This window comes from Mustela lutreola, chromosome 1, assembly GCF_030435805.1.
Source record: "Mustela lutreola isolate mMusLut2 chromosome 1, mMusLut2.pri, whole genome shotgun sequence".
In the NCBI taxonomy this organism is placed as follows: Eukaryota; Metazoa; Chordata; class Mammalia; order Carnivora; family Mustelidae; genus Mustela; species Mustela lutreola.
The window spans coordinates 262074617-262088684 of NC_081290.1; the positions used below are offsets into that span (position 1 = coordinate 262074617).

Sequence of the window (14068 nt, forward strand, 5' to 3'; positions counted from 1 at the left end):
AGTTGGTTAGGTACCTGCCTTTAGCTCAGGTCATGATCCTGGAGTCCTAAGATCGAGCTCTGCATGGAAGCTCCATATTCAGTGGGTAGTCTGCTTCTGCTTCTCTCTCTCCCTTTGCCCCTCTTTAACCTTGCCAGCTTGAGCTCTCTCTCTCTTAAATAAATAAATAAATAAAATCTTTTAAAAAGTCTTCCTATTATCTACAAATCAAACTCTAGCTGCATATTTCCATTCTTACCTTTCATAAAAATAGATGAAAATTATGGTCCAACTCTCCAAATTTTATTTTATTTATTTTTTATTTTTTTTCAAATTTTAAATAATACTATAGACTTCTACTTTCAACCAGAACACAGTAGCTCATAGCAGGAGGACTAGAAAGGTTCAAAGGCACTGAGAGCTCCTAAGGCAACCAGGAGTTGAGGGGACAAAGTCCCAAGGAAGATGGAATCATGCCAGGTGAATTGACATTTTGAGTGACTTTCTAATCTCAGGTCATTTTCAATTTTGGATTTGAGACAAAAAGTTCAGGTAGGAGGCAACTACCAAGAGACAGAGAAACCAGAGAAGTTTTGATAGTCTTGTGGGGCTGGTGAGAAAAAAAGTGGACGCTTAAGCAATTAGAATAACCATGAGAAGAGAGGACTGAAGAACTAATCCCAACACTCCATCAGATTCCCCTCCCCTCACAATTTGCCAAATTCTGAAACTGCTTATGGTAAGAGATGAATAAACCTGGGCTCTGAAAAGCAGAATGGAATGTTGTTAGTGTCATAAAGCTAAAGGGCTGAGGATTAGGATTCAGGACCAAGCAGGCAGAAAATATTCAATAAACATCTGAGGCTTTTATTGGGAATTCCGGAAGGTGGAGTTAACCCAAGTGGTGAATCCTTGCCATAATTGTAAATCTACTTCACATCAGCTAATTACTTGATTGGTGGAAGTTGATAGCCCCTCATCTGTCTGGCTCACCAAAAAAAAAAAAAAAAAAAAAAAAAAGGAGTGAAGTTTTTCAAGAGGAGGGTAAGAGAGATACCTGGGTGGCTCAGTTGGTTGGGCATCTCCCTTTGGCCTGGGTCATGGTCCCAGGGTGTTAAGATGGAACCCCAAGTCAGGTTCTCTGCTTGGCGGGGGTCCTGCTTCTCCCTCTCCCTCTGCCTATTGCTCCCCCTGCTTGTGCTCTTTCTCTCTCTCTGTCAAATAAATAAATAAAATCTTAAAAAAAAAAGAGGAAGATAACATTATTCAATGTCTTGATGGTTTTTCATACATACTTCAATAAAACATTACTAGGACCAAAAGACAAAAACCTAGAAAAAAAAACTAAGTAATAGAAAATATGTATGGATGCAGTAAATAGGTCTAAAAATTATATAATTGGAGTGCCAGAATGAGAGAAGAGAGAATGAACCAAAGCAACATTGAAGAGGTAATGGGCAAGAATTTTCCAAAATAGATGAAACCCACAAGGTCAGTGATTTCTGCAAACTCTGAGACGAAAGAAGCAAAAGAAAATCACACCTAGGCTTCACTTTTACACTCTGAAAAACAAAAAACAAAGGCAAGAGACAAGGAGAAATTCTTTAAACAGCGAAAAAAATTCGTTCCATGACTTCTCTTCAGAAATAATGGAAGCCAGAAGACTTTGGAACGGAGTAGCTTCTATAAAGTTCTGAAAAAGTTTTCCAAATTAAAATTCTGTACCCATCAAAAATATCCTTCAAATGTTAAAACCAAATAATGACTTTCCAGACAGAAAAAAATTACTGGAATGAGCTACTAACATACCTACTATAAAATTAATACTAAAAAACGTTCTCTGGGAAGAAGGAAAAACTATCCCAGTTTAGAAAGGGCCTCAAAAGAGCATCTGGTCCTTTCCTCTGTCTCTGGGAGCACAGGACTCCCTACTCTTGAAGATGCTTAGAGCCCAGTGGTAATCTATATAAAGTTTGCACATTGCCTGACATAGGGCATCCACTCAATAAATGCAAGGGATACTTGCACTATGACTAGATTTCATCTAAAATCTTGTTTGATGAAGGACAACAAAAAAATTCCTTTGTTCAGACAAAGTCTTAGAATTCTACAGTTGTCTAAATTGGGACAGTAATAGTCAGGTTCACTGCCTTGGGGCAAAGGCATTGAGGATTATAAAAAAACTTGTGGTAGCCAGCCTCTAAGGTGGCCTCCCAGTGATTCCCCATTCCCTGGTATTCATATCTTTGTATAATCTGCTCCATCCATGTACCATGTTTGGTCTGTGGGAGCAATAGACGATGGCAGAGTAATGGTGTGTCACTTCTAACAGACTACAGAAGAGATCCAGCCTTCCCTTCTCTTTCTTTCTTGTTCGGACTAATTCCTCCAAAAGAAGTCAGCACAGAGAGGCCTGTGTAATGAGGAACTGAGGTCTCCAGACAATGGCCACATCAGTGAGCTTGGAAATGAATCCTTTGGCCCCAACATAGATTTCAGATGATTAAAGCCCTGGCTGACAACTTGACTACAATGTCATGAGAGATTGTGAGCCAGACCTACTCAACTAAGCAGCTCCTAGACCCCCGATCCTCAGAAACTGCGTGAGAATATAAATGTTTCTTATTTTAAGATGCTAAATTATAGAGTAACTATAATTAGAGATACTAACACCCCTTATACATGCTTAATAAATATTTGTGGAATAATTTAATGCACCTATATTTGGTTTCTCATCCTAAGTTCAACATATTCAGTAACTTTCCCAAGATCCCACACTTGCCTCTTCCATACCCATGAGTCATCTTCTTGTTTCTTGATCATGGCATTTCCCGAGATCTTTTTCCTGCTCACATCCTGCCTGCAACCAGATGGGGCGAGATGGTTAGATTGTGGGTCCCTTGACTCGGCTTGGTCCTTCTCCACTGCAATGACTGGGCCTGTTCTCCTTATGAGAGAATAATTTTGACCTTATTATGCACCCAGAAACTATGGGAATTATTTCCCTCCAGGTTTGTGTTCATCTCAAATTTCAATACATTAACAGAAAGCTTATGTCTGAGCTCCTGAAAGAAGCAACATTTGAAAATTATTCCATTCTGTTCTTCATATTTCTTTCCAGAGAGTAGGTTGGGGTGGAAGAGGCACATATGGGAAAAAAAAAATAAGGTTTTCAGGTTATCCCCTTATACTGGACCTGGGCAAAATCAAGGCAGATGTTGATAATGATCAAGGAAAAATACCCTGTGGAGAAGACCTATATAAGAAGCCTCTGGTGTTTTTCCTGCTTCACTAAGAATCAGGGTAGAGACTCCCAGAGTCCAGGACTCAGGGCTGCAGTGTTGTCATCTTTTGCCACACTGAGAGGAGTTTGGAAATTTCCTGTGTGTGTGTGTGTGTACAATTGTGCATACAGTGGGCTCTAAGTTCCTCTAGGACAGGTAATAGTCCTATTGTCTATCCCATGTTCTAGTCACAAGGTAAATGTTGAGTGAGGGTGAGGATGTGCATTTTTCAGCTTTGGTGATTATGTATGCTTGTTTTAAGATATGTTTTCTTTATTCATTTTAACCTTTACAAATTTCTTCTTCCTTCCACAAAAACAAAAGACAACAAACCACAAAAACCAACCAAAACTAAAACTCAGTTCAGTGAGCTAATAGTGAACAATTGTTTTCTCTTCTCTCTCTTTTTTTATCTTTTTAAAGATTTTTATTTATTTATTTGACTCAGAGAGAGTAAGCAAGACAGAGAGCAAGTGCAAGCAGAGGGAACAGCAGGCAGGGGAGAATCAGGGAGCCTGATGTGGGACTTGATCCCAGAACCCTGGGACCATGACCTGAGCAGAGGCAGACTCTTAACTGACTGAGCCACCCAGGCGCCCCAGTTGTTTTATCTTCTTCTCTGTGTTGTTTACTGTCTGAGGCCATTCTCATCTATTACTGCCTCTTTTTTTTCCTCTCAACTTTCTTGGGTTGGGACTAGAGTGCCATTTTACATGGGAGGAGATATGCTCAGAGAGATTGTTTTCTTTGCCCATACCATGCACATCAGAAATGTAAGAGCTGAGATATGAACGAGGGACTTCAAAGCCCAGGCACTTCCCACTACCCACACTGTCTGTATGCACGTGCTGATGACGTAGTTCTTTTGCCACCAGCTGAATGGCCACCATCTTGAATGAAGAGGTGAATACGTCAGGGCTCCTTGGAGATGCTGAGACTCTGGATCTCCCACTCATTTTTTAGCAGACTGATTCTACTTTTGTTGACTTTTACACTTTGTGATTTCCTATAAAATTTCATTTGAGCAAAGCTTTCCAAAGCCAGCAAAGTCCATGTAGAATGAACAGATCCACTGACCTTAATGATTAGAAAACTTCTAAGGTTCCTACTACACAAACCTATTCCAGTTCCTTCCTTCTGAGCCATCAGTCTTCAGTCTCAGAGGCTCCTGGCCATGATGAGTGAGTGTGGAGCCAGACCTCCCTTGACTTGATGCAGTATCACTGCCCTCCTGCTGGGCTCAGTTTTAGGACTCAGGCCCCATGGGAAATGGTAAAACCAGGCAACTTTAAACTGAGACTAGTTAGCAGGTCACAACTTCCCCTAGCAGACTGAGACCCAGTATATCCTAATGGCTAAAAGTGTAGGGTTTGGACTCAAACATACCTAGTTTAAGACCTGATTTCCATGGATTGTTTTTACCTATGGCCAAGTCCCTTTATTTTTATCTGTCTTCATTGGTAAAACAGAGGGAGTAGTAATAAATGTTTTATCGAGTTGTTGGAAAGGTAAAATGAGACCAGGTATGTAAAGTGCCAGCAACTACCATTTATTGAGAGCTTACTGTATGCTGTGAGTTCTGCTGAGAGTTTCAGCTAGGTTGCCTTATTACAATTTCTCAACAAATTTGTGAGGTGGGAATGCTTGGCCTATGACTGGCTACCCAAGAAGCCACCAGTCAGTGGGAGTTGTCATTATGTGGTTATTGCTTTACAGTGACATGGTTGGCTCAGCAGTGCTGGTGACATTAGTGAACCACAGAGCTAAAGGGTTTTTCTCAGTGAACTCTTCTTAATAGTGTTTCTCCTTTCTTGGCCCCTCCTCAACCTCAATTCCAACAAGGTCCCCACCAGCTAGCATTGATAGATAAGAAGGCACAAAGAATTTTCAGAAAATTAGATCTTAAACCGGAATACTAACTGGGTCCCAGCTCTCCCACTTTCCACATGGAGAACAACATGTGTTGTTCACCACTGATGGGGGAGACCTTTGGCAAATTATAAGATCTCTCCAAGCCCTACTATCCATAGCTGACAAAGCTGGAGAAGGAACGAAATGTTCATTGAGCATTGACTACACACCAGGAGATCCAGATAAGCTACCTCAATGGTTCATATCAACAGTCTATAATTATAGTTACCCTTTTACAGATGATAAAACTGAGGCTCAGTGTTGTTAAGACTCACCCAAGATCATACTGTCATTAGGTGACAGAAGTAGAACTTGAATGCAGGTGTTCTAAAACCAAGTCATATGTTCTTTCTGCCATACCAGCCAACATTTCCAAAGGCTGTCCTGGAGCTGCTTCCCATGCTTCCCATGCTTCCCATGCCCACTCTGGGTATACGGAAGGACGAAATCTCCTCTTTGCTTCAGAGATAAACATCTGTCCCTATAAACTACCCCCTATACTGGACCCTTCATCCTTTCAATGGAGTTTTAAGGGCTAACCTACTTCCCCTTAGGGCAGCCTAACACTCATCTCTAGCAGGTAATTTCGAATAATATGACCCCCTCCTTTTTTCCCCATGAGACTGTTTCTTCTCTGAATCCACAAGCTTAGATACAAATGTAGCTTTGGTCCCTGTAAACAAACACAGTGACACAGCCACATGACTCATCTACCAGTCACTTCCAAAGCTTGGGCATGGCATTACCCTGACCACCTGTTCTGTCTCCTGGGGAACAGGCTTTTAGGACATGCCTGGGAGGACTTGTTCATGTATCAGTCACCTGCACTGTGCCATCCTGGTAGAGTAGATCTGAAAAGGTAAAGAACAAAGTCTGAAAGTAAGAAGAATTCATGGCTTTGCCGGGAAAGAAAGAGGTCTCCATTTGTTTTTGTTTTTTTTTTTTTCTAGGAGAGATTGGTCACCAGAAAACCAGTTGATTTAGAACCTGTTGAGAGCCAGATGCCTGGAATATAGAAAGGGATAAAAAATAAGAGGCAAAACCGAGGTTGCAACCCATTGCCTGATCAGCACAAGTCATAGAATATTCAATATTATGACTGTTTAGGAAGATCTGGAATTCTGTGATAGGTTTAAGACAGGAAACTCTGCCATTAATTCTACAGCCTTTTGTTAAAGGAAAAGTTTTAGTTCTTGGGATGGAAAGCCCCCTCTTCCCAAATCTCCTCTCCCAAATCTCAGGCACCTTGTGTTTAGACTGAAGTTTTGATCTAGTGATGAAATATGGCAACAGTTAAGATGTCAATATCCTGGGGGAGGAATGACGCATGAGACCAGAGATACCTTTCCCCCACAGTGCTCTTTCATTTGATTGGAAAGAAAGGGCTGGCAGATTGTACTGAGAAGGACTGTCATCTCAGTTAGGATTCACGGGGAGAATCACAGGGGCTGTGCCCGATTAGCAGCGTCCTTCTTGGGCTGGAAGGAGAAGTCTTAGGACAGATGCTCAGTAGGTACATTTGTTGACTAAACAGTAAGAGCATTTCCTTACTCATTCAGTGGCAAATGTGTGAAAAGAAGCTTTCAAGTGTGAAAGAAATATCTAGGAGTAAGTCGAAATATAGTCAAAATTTTTTTGTTTGTATAGTCATTAAAATGACTATCATAGAGAAGTTAGGAAAATAAGAATAAAGTTAGGAAAACAAGAAAGAAGTTAGTAAATAAGAAAGAAGAAATAAGGTTAGGAAATAAAGTTAGGAAATAAGAAAGAAGTTAGGAAAATAAGAAAAGAATAAAGTTAGAAAAATAAGAAAAGAATAAAGAAAAAAGAGTAATTCACAGTTTTGCTTCAAATGCGTGTTATATATGTTAACACATGCTAATATTCATATATTTTGCTGCAGCATTTTTTCTATGCTTTAATTCTTTTGAATATGTTGAGATTGGGGTGCCTGGGTGGCTCATTGGTTAAGCATCTGCCTTTGGCTCGGGTCATGATTCCAGGGTCCTAGGATCGAGCCCCGCATCAGGCTCCCTGCTCGGCGGGAAGCCTGCTTCTCCCTCTTCCACTTCCCCTGCATATGTGCTCCCTCTCGCTGTGTCTCTTTCTGTCAAATAAATAAATAAAATCTTTAAGAAAAAGAATATTGTTGAGATTAAATAATAGTAATTTTATATCTTGCTTTTTTATTATCATTATGCCATGAGAACATTCCATACTATTACAAACTTTCTGTTAATCCTAAAATTGCTAATATATTTTAAGAATTGAGGGCTAGTATGTGCTAGATATGATGTAAATACTTTGCATTCACAATCTCATTTAATCCCCGCACAAGCCCTATTAACCGGTACTGTTATGGTGATCCTGTTATAAGAGCTGACACTGAGGCTTAGAGACGTTAGCTGGTGTGTTCATAGCCACCCAGCTAGAAACAGAAGAGCTGGCGTGTAAATCCTGGCTCTCCAGGCTGCTGCACACGCATTGTTTTTTTAAAGGATGCCATTATGCCATAGCGTAACTGACAGTGTTTTTTCTTACTTAATGACACATAAAATAATGGAGTATCTTACAATCAATTAGCATAGATGAAATTTAGTAGTTTTATACCAGGATTACGCATTATACCTCTACAAAGCTCTACACCCGCACCCGATCAGTTTTGCAGAAATATGTTATTGTATACTTTTGTCCATGTGTGACCTGCCATCGTCAGCAATGATCATTCTGAATTCCAAAAGGGTTGGTAGAGGTGTGGACTTCATTAAATGAAACAGTGCTTGCAGAGCAGATGAGACAAATCCCTAGGATACAGCAAAACAACTCATGGGGGAGAAATCGAGTTGTCCTTGAGCATTTCTGTTATTTCAATGTTTCAGTGATGATGGGGGAGGAATTCTCGGCAGGTTGCGGGGGTGGGGAGAGAATAGGGCAGGAGGAAATGTTCATTTGTATGCTAGTACTTTGTACTTCTACAGGGTCATCTTAAAATCTAGGAACATAGACAGATATGCATAATAAATGGCTTATTGATATTACATACAATAGCTATGTTCATCTTGCTGTCCCTAATTATCAATGCATAGTCCAAAGTGCTGATGAGAATTGCAGTGAACACAGTACCCTTAATGCAAACCCATGCATCCCTACACATGCATTTGTGATGGGTTGCCTCACATAATTCTGCTCAGATTTTCAGAATGAACTGTGCCATTACATACTCCCAAAAGGAGAAGTCTAGGGAGTTTAATCTTTAAAAAAAAAAAAAAGATGGCCATTCCATATTATTTTCTAATATATTCTGTAATATGGTTTCATCACAGTCCACCTGGCTTGATTGGAACATCTGTATAATAAACATCTTCTCTTTGTCACTTGAATTCCTTAATGCATAAAAAATGTCTGACTTTTGTAGTATCATTTTCCCTATGAGACTATGAGCCCTTGGTAAGGATAGCTTTAGTGATGAGCTAATCACACTCTGCAGTTTGTTGAACACAATTATTAGTGGTCCCCTAAACATCTCTTTCTGGTTTTACTTACTTATTTATTGTATTTTATTTTCAGTCCCACTTTTATGGGCAACCATTCTATTCTACTTAATGTGTTTGTTGTTAGGGTACACATTTAATTTTTTTTTAAATATATGTTCTTCAAATGTGTTTTTTTGTGCTTTTTTCAATGTTATATAATTTCTATTCCATTATATATCTCGTTCCATTTTTAATTTTTTTAATACTAAGTATAACGTTTTTTTAAAAAAGCCTCTTCATGTTACTGTCATTACACCGAATTCCTTGCTTCTCATTGCTACACAGTGCCCCAGGGTAAGTCTCTCCCATAATTACCCTCTCTCCTCTTTTACTGAGGGACCTGCTAGTTGTCTCAAAGGCTCTGTCACTGCTGCAATCACACAGCAATGAATATTATGGTACCTGGGCTCTTCTGGGACTAGGTTAAAAAATCATCTGAGATATATACCTGGGAATGGAATCGCTGGGAAAGGTTCCCACAGTGCACATGAAGATTCTAGTGGTTCCTGGTCCCCACCCAGTCTGCCAACGTCCAGCTTTGGGAAGAAGTATTTGGTGTGAAGTGATAACTTTTCCTACATTGCTTTTCCTGGTCACTCATAATTTTGAGTCTTTCAAATACTAAGTAACCTTTTGTTTCCTCTTCTGTAGGTTGCCTTTTTATACCCTCTGCCTATTTTTTCTATTAAGGCTATTGTCTTATAATGAGTTTCCTTGAAAATTTTATTGGTTTTGGCTTCAGAGACTGCAAGTTCCATCACTTACCTATTACTTTTGTTCATGGTGTCCTTCTATGAACAAAAGTTCTTGATTTTGCTACAGTCAAATCCTTCCTTTCTCCTTCCTTCCTCCCTTCCTTCCTTCCTCTTTTTGCCATAGCATGTGTATTCTGGAAGTTTTATTATCTGCCATGTTCCCATCCTTCTCCATCTCCAACTCTCAGGTTACAAAGATATTCTGCATTTTAAAAGTCTATTTATTTTATTGTTTTACCGCTCCCATTTGGGTCTTTAGTTCATCTAGGATCTACTGTTATTTATGAAGTTAGACGGAGTCTAGCTTTGATTTGTTTCCCATAATAATCTGTTTTCTAGTTTCCCAATGCCATTTATTAATGAAGTGTCTTTATGAATTTATCAATAAGTCTATCATCTGTCTCTCTATTATCAGTCTATATAATTTCTCTTCCATAGCCTTATTTGTCTCCTTCTGAACAAATACCATGCTGTTTTTATTACTGGTCTTCTAATATGTCTTAAAATTAATGATGTTTTGATTACTTGTGGGCCAACATAAATATCAGATCATCAAGTTCCTGAAAAACAGTCCAACTGGCATTGTAATTGGAATTGCATTAATTTTACAGGTCCTTACCTGAAGCCCAGTAGTGTTTCAGGCGCTTGGTGACCTTGTGACCGTTGGTCATGGGCTGGATGCCGGGCTTGGCATTAGGAGAAGGGCTGGGGATACGAGCACATCTGGTGAAGCCTGCCCTTCAAGGCACTCTTCAGGCTCCTGGAAATCCTCACCGATAGGGATGACTCATGGTTTCGTGAAAAGCTGCTGATCTCATTAGTTTCAGAAAAGATTGCATGGCAGGGCAGGGCCTCTCGGGAGATGCAGTGCTGACCGAGTGTCCCTGAAGCAACACCTCTCACTTCTCCGAAGATGGTGAAATAGCCAGAAACTGGTTCCCATCCAAACCCTGGAAACCACCGTGGGTGAGGTCATTCCACACATGCCAAGACTTTTGTGAGATTACCATCAGCATAGTCCAGAAAAATCACCTTTCCACTGAACGTTCTTGATGATTGATGGAGAAAAAATTTCTCCAGTTGTAACTGCCATTACTGTTACTGGAGGACAGTGTGCTATATCACACATATGCACACAGACACACACGTCCACAATATTCAGGTAGAGAAAAAGCCCAATTATTTCCTATTCAGGAGAAGATCGCCCTTTTGGACAACAGAGACAAAAAAAGAGAAAGAAATCCTAGAATAACAAGCACAAAATAAACTCACACACCCAGAGATGATTGCCGTTAAAAGTCTTGATTTTACTTTTCCTTCTGAAAAAAAAATTTTTTTTTGAGAAATAGTTTACAGCAACAAATAACAGGCGGAACCCCGTCCTAATTTCTTCCTTTGTTCCAGGGAGATAAGCATTCTCCTGATTTCCCCTGCTTCATTTGCTACTCTTTTTTTTTTCCATTTTATTTTATTTTATTTTCAGTGTTCCAGAATTCATTGTTTATGCACCACACCCAGTGCTCATGCAATGCGTGCCCTCCTTAATACCCACCACCAGGCTTACACTTGCCCTTCTCCAAAACCCTCAGTTTGTTTCTCAGAGTCCACAGTCTCTCATGTTTCATCTCCCCCTTTAATTTCCCCCAACTCACTTCTTTTCTCCATCTCCCCATGTCTATTGTGTTATTCTTTATGCTCCACAACTAACTGAAACCATGTGATAATTGATTCTCTCTGCTTGACTTATTTCACTCAGCATAATCTCCTCCAGTCCCATCCATATTGATACAAAAATTGGGTATTCATCCTTTCTGATGGAGACATAATACTCCATTGTATATATGGACCATATCTTCTTTATCCATTCATCCATTTGCTACTCTTGCTATCTATGTTTTTATCCCTAAGCTAGAAGCAGAAGTTTTGCACATTTAAAAATTTTATGCAGATGGCCTTACACTGTCATTCCATAACTTATCTTTTATCAGTATTGGTAAGTGCTGCTCATTCATCTTCATTTTAAGTGCTGAATAGTATTCTATTATATACTTAGATTGCAATTTACACATTCTTTGGTTGATAGATATTTAAATAATTTCCAAACTGTTGCTCTCACAAAAAAGTTGCAATAAACATTCTTGCACATGCCTCCTTAAGTACGCATTGGAATTTCTTCAGCATGGTATACTGGAGAGTAAGAGCACCTTTGATGCTCCAAGTACTGCCAAGATGTCTTCCAAAGCAATGATATCAGTTTAGCTCCCCAAGAGCAGGCATGAGTGTTACCACTGTTCCCTGTCCTTACAAATACTTGGCATTACCATAATTCTGAATTTTTATAGATGTAATGCTTGTGAAATAGTATCTCATTATTATTAGCATTTGTGTTCCACAAAAGTTCATGAGGTTGTGCCATTTTCACATATTTATTGTCTTTGCAGTTGTTCTTACCTGAAAATTGCCTCTGGATATTCTTGCCCCATTTCTTTGAATTTATTATTTTTCTTATTGTTTTGCAAGAATATTTAATATTCTGTAGATATGGACCATATTTTTCTACATACATTGCAGTGCTCTATACTTAGTACATGACTTGACTTTTTTAAAAAAATAAAGACCTAATTTTTTTTAAAAGCAGTGTTAAGGTCACAGCAAACTTCACAAAAAAGACATAAATTTCTTTTCTACTCCTCATTCCTCATCCCTACTCCATACATAGCGTTCTCCACCATTGACATCCTCCCTAGAGTGATAGAGTTGTTCTACCTGATGAACCTACACTGACATACCACAATTACTCAAAGCCTAGAGTTGACTTTAGGGTTCATTTTTGGCATCACAATTACTGGAGCATATGCTAAGAATATGCTGATTTCGTAAGAAATCACCAAACTGTTCTCCAAAGTGGCTGTACCATTTTGCATTTCCATTGGCAAAGATTGAGAGTTCCTGTTGCTCCACATCCTTACCAGCATTTGATGTTGTCAGTATTCTGAACTTTGGTCATTCTAATAGATATGTAGGGGTATCTTGTTTTAATTTGTATTTGGTGACATATGACGTGGGGTATCTTTTCATATGTTTATTTGCCATTTGTTTATCTTCTTTAGTAAGATGTTTGTTAAGGTCTTTGGCCCATTTTAAAATCAGGTTATTTGTTCTCTTGCTTTTTAGTTTTAGATATAGTTCTTTATCAGATGTGTCTCTTGCAAATATTTTCTCCCACTCTGTGGCTCGTTTTCTCATCCTCTTGACATCGTCTTTTGCGGTGCAGAGGTTTTAAATTTTAATGCAGTTCAGTTTATGAATTATTTCTTCCATGGATTATATCTTTTGTTCTAAAAAAGTCATTGTCATATACAAGATCATCTAGGTTTTCTCCTCTTTTATTTTTTAAGAGTTTTATAGTTTTGCTTTTTTTTTTTTTTGTTTAGTTTAGCACCATTTATTAAATGATCTCAGCTGTTGTTGTAGCTGCTGCGTGTCAGTCTGTTCTTAAAACATAAAATGCTCTTCCAATTCCTCATGTCCAGGACAGAAGGATCTTCCAGGTAGCACGCCAACAGAACAAGAGACTCCGGTGATGCCAGCTTCAATGATGGTGCCATCCAGAGAGGGAGAGGGTCATGGCACATTCAACCGCGGCTTCCAGAGGTTTTGAAAAAGGAGCCTTTGGGGGCCTAGCCTGCCTGGCATTTTGATGCCGTCGGTGTGGGTTTTGTACTCCATAATGGTGTTGGGAGGTAGATTAAGCACTTGCCGAAGCATATCCCGGATTCGGGCTGTGGTTGCTTGGTCACTGGCAGTCTTATTCCATATTGAAATAATGTCCTCCTGAAACTGGACAGAGACCACAGCCCCACAGATCTCCTCCCCAACCATGAACTGTTCCCCCAACATGGCCAGGATAAGATTCTCCCAGCAACGGGACGCCAAGCCCTTCCACAGCTGAATAATCCACTTGCCACCATTTTTATTTGCATCATCCTCCCACATGGGTTTAATTCCTTCTTTGAAGAGATGGAAGTCACTGTGGCCTGTCAGGTCCCCGGGACGTACCATGTGGCTATAAAACCTCCAGAACTGCTCCACGGAGGCAAAGGTGCCAATCTGTTTGATATTCTGTTCATAGCTCTGTGAGCTGGTGGGACGGCCAGGGGTCCTTCTGGAGTACCAGAAAGTATAGTTGTACTGCAGGGGATGCTCTGCTGGTCCAGGCACAACAGCCTTCCTCTTACTGCTGCCCTGATTCTTGTCTCGTTCCATTTTTTCCTTCACACCATCTTTCTGTGTGCTGTTTTCTTCATTCTGATCATGGTCCCCACTGTCATCATCTTTCAATACATCGAACTTGTTGTTCATCTTCTCACCGCCCTATAGCTTTGCATTTTATATTTAAGTCTGTAATGCATTTTGAGCTTAATTTTTGTGAGGGGTATTTATTTCAGTTACCTTTGAATTTCAGATAATCAATGAGCAACAGTTTTAGTGTATGTATGTCACAAATATTGCATGGGGCACATTTATACTAACAATGGTTTCCGATTTGTTGTTTATCTGAAATTCAAATTGGATTGGATATCCTGTGTTTTATCTGACAACCCCA

General features: G+C 39.6%; 1 protein-coding gene across 1 annotated transcript; it reads right to left on the minus strand.

Moving 5' to 3' along the window:
* Nucleotides 1-12892: 12892 nt before the first annotated feature.
* Nucleotides 12893-13830, minus strand: LOC131822113 (eukaryotic translation initiation factor 4E type 2-like). The gene has a single exon (XM_059158507.1). The coding sequence runs from the start codon at nt 13822-13824 to the stop codon at nt 13087-13089; it is 738 nt and encodes a 245-aa protein (XP_059014490.1). The 5' UTR covers nt 13825-13830; the 3' UTR covers nt 12893-13086.
* Between the last annotated feature and the right edge of the window lie 238 nt (nt 13831-14068).

Coding starts and splice junctions, on each gene's coding strand:
- LOC131822113 (XM_059158507.1), bottom strand. CDS start 13,824: ATGAACAACAAGTTCGATGTATTGAAAGATGATGACAGTGGGGACCAT.